The sequence below is a fragment of the Acipenser ruthenus genome, chromosome 22, assembly GCF_902713425.1.
Source record: "Acipenser ruthenus chromosome 22, fAciRut3.2 maternal haplotype, whole genome shotgun sequence".
NCBI lineage: Eukaryota > Metazoa > Chordata > Actinopteri > Acipenseriformes > Acipenseridae > Acipenser > Acipenser ruthenus.
The window spans coordinates 19,479,724-19,489,399 of record NC_081210.1 but is presented as its reverse complement, the minus strand read 5'-3'; the positions used below and the strand labels follow the sequence as shown (position 1 = coordinate 19,489,399).

General features: G+C 39.1%; 1 protein-coding gene across 1 annotated transcript; it reads left to right on the top strand.

The window, feature by feature from the left end:
* The first annotated feature begins 1,000 nt into the window (after positions 1–1,000).
* LOC131699438 (HLA class II histocompatibility antigen gamma chain-like) lies at positions 1,001–8,560 on the top strand. Its single transcript, XM_058996084.1, has 9 exons — positions 1,001–1,203; positions 2,969–3,141; positions 4,222–4,319; positions 4,646–4,702; positions 5,121–5,216; positions 5,623–5,725; positions 6,152–6,352; positions 6,828–6,881; positions 7,373–8,560. Exons 1-9 carry the CDS (start codon positions 1,130–1,132, stop codon positions 7,378–7,380), a joined length of 864 nt encoding a protein of 287 aa, XP_058852067.1. The 5' UTR covers positions 1,001–1,129; the 3' UTR covers positions 7,381–8,560.
* The last annotated feature ends 1,116 nt before the right edge of the window (positions 8,561–9,676 follow it).

Here is a 9,676-nt window from a genome sequence, read left to right as displayed (position 1 = left end):
CATTCGTAATCATAATGGAAGTTTTAGCAAAAAACTATTTATTCTCAAAGACACTGATTGCCTGAAATCTTTACACTATCACCACAGTTTACTGTGGTGCAATAAACAGGATTATTTTCCTTCTTAAAGACATTCGTGTTCCTCCTCTCCCCCTCCTCCACCTCGGTAGTCAATCGAGGCTCGTCATTAATAAACAGACATTTCTTATGCCTGTGTCCATATACCCCAGATTGTGATCCTTGTAATAACTTACTACTAAAGAACATCTTAACAAAGTTTCATCACAATTGGATAAGAGGTCCTCTTCATATACAGCATGTTAAAATGTAAGCATTTAGACAGACAGACAGCCAGATGCCTTCATACAGTCAAGGGTTTCCACAATCTTCCACTATATGCCTCCACCATATCTTTGTCGCTAAAGGTATACTTCCACTTATTTGACATGACCAGCCAGGAAAGTGCTGTAAGTTCTGGAAGGATACATGACTTTATCAATGACAACTGCCGCTAAATGTCTCATAGAATACCTGCCGTATTATCTCTCAGATAATGGCATTGCTTTTTTGGGAAGCACCTGCCATCCAAGAGCCAACTGTCAGTCCTCTGGCAATCTCCTGTCTTGCCCATCATGACTGAAACTGACAACAGTTGAGAGATGCAGCTTTCTTATAATACAGAATACATTTCAACTCACTAACACAAAAGTTTGAGCTGCATACTGCAGTTGTTAGCAATTTGTTGTCTCACTCCTGTATCTATGTGCGCTGTACAGAACCTACCTAATTCAAAAGTCCGTTTATTGCATCCCAATTCAATTCGATCTCCTACAGGATAGCTTTCAGGTACAGTCTCCCTCTGGTAACAGATGATGCTTCTCTGTAGCAGCCAATAGCAATATATAAATAACAGTGAAACAAAAGATTGGTACCCCTCCTTCACAGCTATGTATTTGGGGGTTTCCGAATTAGATTATGCTTTCACTTCTTATCGCAGAGTAGAAAGGCGTGTTCTTCCTTTTTCTGCTGACTTTTAAGTGAAGGCACAGGCTGATTGTCTAGTTCATTATACTCCAGACAGCCTTCCGACAGCTTTTTAAGAAGTGAAGAGCATCAATAGCAAAGTCGACATGTCGCAAGAACAGCTAATGGAGAACGAAGCTACCCCACCGGGAGAGCACACCGTTCTGATTAGGAGTGAAAGGTAAAAACAAATAAATACGACAATAATACCAATCTAAAAAAAGAACAATACGTTGACGCCACGCTCATGCAAGTTGATGCATTGCACATTTGTATATATTTTCATGTTATCTTTGCTCATACGTAGCAGAAACAGGTTTAGAGTATATGAAATAAAAAAAAAAGTATGCAAAATGTCTTTACTAATACTACTGCTGCTGCTGCTGCTGCTAATAATAATAATAATAATATGAATAATAATATGAATAATAATATGAATATTATGAGCAGCAGTGTGGAGTAGTGGTTAGGGCTCTGGACTCTTGACCGAAGGGTTGTGGGTTCAATCCCCAGTGGAGGACACTGCTGCTGTACCCTTGAGCAAGGTACTTTACCTAGATTGCTCCAGTAAAAACCCAACTGTATAAATGGGTAATTGTATGTAAAATATTGTGATATCTTGTAACAATTGTAAGTCGCCCTGGATAAGGGCGTCTGCTAAGAAATAAATAATAATAATATGAGCCTTATACTATTATCCAGTACTTTTTATTTATTTATTTATTTATTAAAATGTTTGTTCTTTCTTACAATTGTTTAAGAACTTTATAAGGAAATGTTAATGTATGTGTTTATGTCGACAAATGGAATGACCGTACGTGTGTGACGCCAGTTGTTGCTAGGTAGGAATGATTGTGGACTTTCCATAATATATTGACGCTCTTGATACAGGTTCTAAGGTGACTGCTAGTTTTAATGTTATTTTGTTGTTTGTTTGTTTTTTAACAACAATAAGTATGTTATGAAAGCAAAATATATTTAAGTTACTGCATTTATTTAAAGGAACAATTCCTTTAATATAACTGTATCGGGGACACGTTTTTATGATGAAAATGCAGCTTTTTCTTTCTGGCAAGTTTGATTTTTTAGAAACATTTTATTTGTTTACTATACAAGGATTGTGGGGTACAATTAAACAAAAACAGTAATAACGAAATTTCCGGAGTGCATAAATGTTTCTGCATAATAATGTAGCGCATATTTACATTTTTTTTTTTTTTTTTTTTTAGAGATATCGTTATTGACAGGCATATCTCTGTCGTGAACATACGTTGTCAAAAAGCACTCAAAAAACCGACAACAACAACAACAACAAAAACTTGAGGATCTCATGAACTTTTCATGTCTAACCTTTCATGTTGGGTTGATTTGGAATAAAAACTCAGTTTGGGGTTCTTGCATGTTGGATTAAGATTTGGTGCACTTTGAAACGATTCATGTCAGGTTGATTTGGAATAAAAATTCAGCTTCAAACAATAGCATTATTAAAATACTGTGTCAATTAATTTAAATTAAAGTTAGCTGGGTTACCACGTGGTGTGAGATTGGCAGTAGAAGAGAATTAATCTGGTTAAAAAAACAAGCAAACAAACAAAAAACAAACCCCCCCCCCCCCTATTTATCTTAGCCTGACCCAAAGTCTGGTTTGGGGGGGTATTCTGTTCCTTGTTTTAGTTCCTTCTTGTCTACTTTCACTTCTGTCATCAATAACAATCTGAAGGATTCATAACTCTTCAGAAAAACATCTGCCTGGCAACAGGTGACATACGCATATATGTTTTTTTTATAATTCATAGTTAATTAAGATATATACTATCTTTATATATGTAGCAGTACATGAGAATTTGTGAGAATGGTCATAGTAGACAGATGATACTTCTACATAGTTAGGTTTTTTTATATAAGCTTCTGCTGAACGGTTGTTTCTTCCTGTCTGTCGCTGGCAGAGACTCCTCCAATCGTGGCTGGAAGATCGGTGGATTCACCTTACTGGGGCTGCTTCTGATTGCTGGCCAGGCGATCACTGTTTACTTTGTGATGGCGCAGAAGGGACAGATCTCCTCCCTGCAGGAACACACAGACATACTGAAGAAACAGCTCAACAACCAGCAGCATGCTCGTGAGTGCCCAGTCCCACACAGACGCACACACATGGGCACTTTACCATCTCAGTGCCCAGTCCCACACACAGGCACTTTATCATCTCAGTGCCCAGTCCCACACACAGGCACTTTATCATCTCAGTGCTCAGTCACACACACATGGGCACTTTACCATCTCAGTGCCCAGTCCCACACAATCACACACACATGGGCACTTTACCATCTCAGTGCCACAGTCACACACACATGGGCACTTTACCATCTCAGTGCCCGGTCACACACACAGGCACTTTATCATCTCAGTGCTCAGTCACACACACATGGACACTTTACCATCTCAGTGCCCAGTCCCACACAGTCACACACATATGGGTCCTTTACCATCTCAGTGCCTAGTCCCACACAGTCCCACACACATGGACACTTTACCATCTCAGGGATGCTACTGAATTGAATTGGGGAAGAGTAGAGGGCAAACTTTTAGTTATTCTTTAAATTAATTATTTTTTAGGTAAAAGCAAAATGCAAAAGTACAAACCATCATTTCTGTGCTCACTGTTCCTCAATGTTTACACTTTTATAGCTATATAGCACACACATACACACACACACGCACACGCACACACACGCACGCACACACACACACACACACATGCACGCACACACACACTTCTGAGAGCTTGACACATATTCATGGCACCAATATTTCTGCATTAAACAGCTGTGTTGTACACCTACTTTTAGGATAAAAAGGAAGCAATATTGTAATAACAAGACTGGTTCGGTGGTTTCCTTTTTACAGCCATTACAGTATTTAATGCCAGCAGTGCAGTACAGTAAGGTACTTGATAAGTCACACTTTATTTGAAAACTAAGAAAAACTGACATTCTGTTTGTGTAATAGAAATATATATACACGACAAAATAGCCTTAGATAGAATGTACTTTCAGGGATGGCTAGTTTAATATTATTACTATAAAAAAAAAATGTTGTTGTGTGATAAGGGGAATCCCATAGACGAAACTGCAGTAAAAATACGTCACCAAAATGTCCAAAACCCCACCAACCAAGTGCTATTGTTCTCTTTGCTGCTCAGCCCTGTCTCCTCCCAAGAAGCTGCGTATGCCCATGTTCAACATGCCCATGCTGGTCAGCGACTCTGCTGATGAGAAGCCCAAGAAGATCCCCATGACGGTGAGAACACAGCCCCATTTTCAGCATGAGCACATTTCCATGGCAACAGCCTTGTGGCCTTTGAAAGCCAATATGCATTAGTGCTGTGAATTGGATTTTCTCTTGATTAAGTGACAGGAATTAATTATTTTCTTTTTTAATTAATTGCGTATTGTTTTCATTTATAGTATTTGCAATGGGGAAATCCTCAACTGATAATATATTCCACACTTAATTAAATAAAAAGTTTATTCATATCATATCACATTGTTAAATGCTACCTAAAATGTTAGCAAAACAGCTTTAACTTTGTGACTTTTAACATCCCTCCTTTCCTCTGTTCCCAGCCCCTTGAGGACACAGCCACAGTGAGCCTGGAGAAGCAAGTCAAGGGCCTGCTGCAGGTAAAGAAAACAGACATTTCACACGATACCCCACGCCACTCAGGGATTCGTTATCTTTCTTTTCAGTTTCTTGTCTTCAATTTGGCCTTCCCCTTTCTAATCTTGCCTCTTTCGTCTACTTATCCAAAACCATTTGGGTTTAACATCCAAAAAGTACAAGATATGGATCCAGAACCAAATAAATGTGTTTCAAAGAATCTAGTAACCATGGGAAAATGACATTTGTCAACCAAATGATACCTAACTCTTGTTACTATGGGAGCACCCTTGACTAATGTGTTTCTTCTACTCTTGAGAAAATGAAACCACATCATAAAACATGAAACAGCACGTGTCGCTTTGTCCAAAATAGTGAGCTTCCAGTTTCCTACAGTTGTGTGATCGTTGGCTTGGTCCTCTGTTTCATTGTTCTCTGCAGCAGGAGGACCCTGACCAGACCCTGCCCCAGTTCAACGAGACTCTGCTGGACAACCTGAAAAGCCTGAAGGAACAGATGAATAGCTCCGATTGGAAGGTGAGACACGTGCCTTTTATTGACACCAGATCAGTACTCAGGAAGGAAGCAAAGCTCGATACTTTGGAATTCATTTCTGGGTAGTTTCTTTTTTTAAACATCACGTAACACTTCATTCCTAAGTTTCATTGAGTTCCCATGTAAGGTATGCTTTGCCTATATTATACTCACATGGGGAGTCTCCTGGTGATTGGGACATGAAAGGCCAGTTATGTCTTTCATAGCCCACAGTACCTTACCACTCACCCTCAACCAGGCAGTCCCAGCAGTAGTGAATGACGCTGATTCCAACAGACAGCATGGTTGAGATATGAACATTAATGCAGGTAACCAGTGGAAGAGCAGTTGTTTGTTTCGGGGAGGTGTGGTGTTGTAAGAACTATCTGAACTCTTTCTCTTCCTGCAGGGTTTTGAGTCCTGGCTCCGTCATTGGCTGCTCTTTCAGATGGCCCAAAAGAAACCAGCTCAGCCCACCATAGCTCCAGTGCAGACCACCACCCCTATGGAAGGTACAAATCTTGAATTGCATATTAGTTTAATCCGATAGTATCTTTTCAGATAGTATAGATGCTCATACATGCAGTACACATTAGAGCGTTACAAATGAAAATGAGACGACACACTCTAATTTGAATGCATATAGGTCAGTGATCTATTTTACAAGATAATATGACAGTGATAGCTCTAATTTTATATTTACAGCAGTCACTCTTTTTCTCAGAAACAAAAAATATCGCAAGAACAAATATCTTAAATTACAATATTATTTTTCTATGTGGGAACGTGTTAATGCCTTAACACAATCTTGTACAGAGAAAATAAAACAGATCCGGATTGTATTATGTTCAACATCCCATAAGTGAGAACCTCCAAAGGGTTCAGAAAACAGCCTTCCAGGCAGGGCAGTAATTGCTAGTTCTTCGTGTGTGTTTCAGAGTCTGGCGTGCAGTCCAAGTGTCAGCTGGAAGCCTCATCCCCCTCTGTTCATCCCGGTGTTTACCGTCCGCAGTGTGATGAGGAGGGCAACTACCTGCCCAAGCAGTGCTGGTCCAGCACCGGATACTGCTGGTGTGTGGACAAGAATGGAGACGAGCTGCCCGAAACCAGAACCCGCAGTCGTCTGGACTGCAACTTCGGTTAGTTCCTGGAAATAAACTTACACAGACATGTCGAAATACTAGCGTGTGCATACCAGTGAGTGTTTAAAGTGTAAAATAGACTGAATTTGTCTTGCAATTATTCAAATCAAATGACAGAATGAATAGGGGAATCACCCAGCTGCAAATGACACCTAAGCAGATGAGGAACTGGGTATACGGAAAGTAAATCCCCTATATTAAGTGCATGACTAATGCTTACACAGAATAAGGCCCCCCTTCCCTATCAGAGAAGCTGCAGTCCTTGTGTCTTAAAAGTACATTTCCTTTTCATGTTTCATTGTGCAGCCTTTACATTTTTAATACATGGTCTTCAGAAGCAGCCTAGAATTCAGGTATTTGTTCTGATGCCATGGTGTGAGTTAAAATGTTATCCTGTCTTACTTAATGGATTAAAACAGTCACTGCTTGCAGTCTGCTGGCTTTTCGTAACACTTGTGTTTGTAATTTGAAGGCCTGCGCAGGTTGGCGATGCCCAGCTTCCCTGCAATGAAGATGATCGATAAGGGTAAGGATAACAAGAATCTAGACAGACAGACAGACAGCTAATAATCTGAAACGAATTAGTAGATTGAGGGAAAGAGTGACAAAGAATTAAGTCGGGAAAAGGCCACTGGTGGCGCCTCCTATACCCAACAAGCATGTGAACTGCAGCACACCTAATAAGACCATCCTGCCATGAGTCTTTCAGTCATTCCAGCTCTCTGAACTGGACTGCTTGCTTTACAATCTCCCTTGTGTGAAAATAGAGAGAACCATAGATGACAATTTGTCTATTGTGATAGAGGACTCCTGACAGGGATGCTGATACTACTTGTACGTGCCTTGTTAGCTTCCTACTTTCAATTAGCTTTCGTTAAGAGCAGACAACAATCTGTAGGTGGAAGCAGAAGGGTGTTGGTGACAGTAGGACTGTAATGTGAATAGTACACATTCAAATCAGGATGCATTTTCCATATGTTTTTACATAATTTAATGAACTGTACGTTTCTTTCCTAGATAACTAGACGGAGCCTGCAGGAGGCCGGGAGCAGCCGCTCCCAAGCTGATGTAATCATTAAAACCCGCTAACCACAGCTTGATAAACAGCTTTTGAAGTTGATTGCTGACCAAAACAGGACATTCTTTTAAGTTAACTGTTAACTTTTTATTAAGTTTAAGTTTTTAAGAAATTAACTCTTTTATTGCAATCAGTAGTTGTAGTAGTTGCTATTATAGGGACCCCTACTGGAGTGGCTGACCAAAGATGGACTTTTCAAAATTAGAAATCCATGTAACAGCTCAATAAAGATTGAATTAAAGTTCTGATGAAAAAGTGTTTGACTAATTTACCATACACCATAACCCAGGTGATACAAATGTGAAGCTTTAAATATTTACAAATTGTAAGTATCAGTGCAATCTGGCCCCTGTTGAGAGGAGCTGTTTTAACAAGGACCATGTAGTTCTTTAAAGATGTGAAAACTGAGGAATTTGAACTAGAACTTCAGTCCACAAAATTGGAACGTCATTCCTGTTGGGTCACCTTATGCATATTTAGATGATAAGTAATACTTTTATTTTGAAATATTTTCTGTTTTTAATGGTACATTTTACTTTACGGCAGTGATGGATTGTTCATTTTACATCTTAGGCAATATAGAATCTTGCCATACATGTGGTTTGCATGACCAAAAACTCTCTTCATCTATCTTTATAAATACATAATTGCAGTATATTCTTTCTGTTATGTACTGAGATAAATTTCAGTGGAAATATGGTGTGCGATTGAGGAGCTTGATCAGAAAACATTAGCAAGTGTGTACATAAATGTACATACTGTGTCATACAATGAATGCTTTATATCTGAATCCTGTTCCCCTGAAATAAAAGTGTGGCAAGTTTAAACATTTTACAAAATGTACAACATTTACAAATGTTCACTGCAGTTAGCTTTTTTAAAACAGTTCAAATGGATTAAGCCATGCTTGAAGTTCATGTATTACTGTTATGCTTCCTCCTAATAAATAAGTTTTCTATCGTTTTTAATTATATATTGTATGTTTGTTTTTTTCAATGTATCTAATATACTTTTCCTGGAAGAAGCTAGATGGATTAAGAATGGTGCAATGAGAAATGTAGCACTGGAATTGTTTGAAATGATTGTATTTGCATTGGGCTGAAATAAAAGGAGGTTGTTCTAACACATTGATGGTGCTATTGGCCTGTGGTCCTTGTAGAGTAACATTTAAACCCTGCTCACACAAATATTCTGTGATAATCATATTAGGAAAATCGTGTTGATCACACATTTGTTTATTAGTGTGGATAAGGTTTCTTAATTTGAAATCAATAAATACATTATAAATCAACCACTGAACCCTGTGAAGTTTTGATAAGACCTATCATTTCTTTATTTACTTGGAATAAGAGGGTTCTTCATATCTGTACGACCTTCTTCAGAGACCAAAACCAGCTGAGATGTGGCTCTACCTAATTTCCACTTTTACTAATGGGTTTTACTAATTGAGTGGTTACACGTGGGCCTCCTTTCACACCACAGCTCGCCTGTTCTCTCACGTTCTTCTCTTTCCCTCTCCACATCAACACTAACCCTATAGTCTCTTGGGAGATTTTGGTTTACATCGCATTTTAATGCTCGGCCCACTTAATGCACATCATTTATTTCAGCCCTACGACTCAACCTTTCATGACTCAGCTTTGGAATTTCGACAGTGTGAGGGGAATCCATTACTTCTCACAAAACATGTCAATACAATTGAAAAACATCATCGCATCTGTCTAAGTTCAAACTGGTCAAGTAATGCCCAGACCTGGGCAGCTGACTCCTTCATACATGGAAAACTGGAATACATGGAAAACAAACATGGGTTTACAGTTATTATTATTATTTGTTTATTTAGCAGACTCCTTTATCCAAGGCGACTTACAGAGACTAGGGTGTGTGAACTGCATCAGCTACAGAGTCACTTACAATTACGTCTCACCTGAAAGACGGAGCACAAGGAGGTTAAGTGACTTGCTCAGTGTCACACAATGAGTCAGTAGCTAAGGTGGGATTTGAACCGGGGACCTCCTGGTTACAAGCCCTTTTCTTTAACCACTGGACCACACAGACCACACAAGAAAGTGCACAGACCCCAGTTCCAGTCTGTGCACTTTTCTTCAGAAAGAAAACATTAAAAGTTTGTAAACAAACAAGACTTGCACACATTAAAAGCTGACAAAATGATATCATGGAACACACCAGTAGAAGATATATTTGAACTGGTTGCTTGCTGCACTGCTCAGCTTTATAAGCAG

Excerpts from the sequence above, each read along its gene's own strand:
- LOC131699438 (XM_058996084.1), top strand. The coding sequence starts at position 1,130 with ATGTCGCAAGAACAGCTAATGGAGAACGAAGCTACCCCACCGGGAGAG. Across the intron at positions 3,142-4,221 it reads CAACAACCAGCAGCATGCTC|CCCTGTCTCCTCCCAAGAAG; the intron begins GTGAGTGCCCAG and ends TTTGCTGCTCAG. Across the intron at positions 4,703-5,120 it reads AAGTCAAGGGCCTGCTGCAG|CAGGAGGACCCTGACCAGAC; the intron begins GTAAAGAAAACA and ends TGTTCTCTGCAG.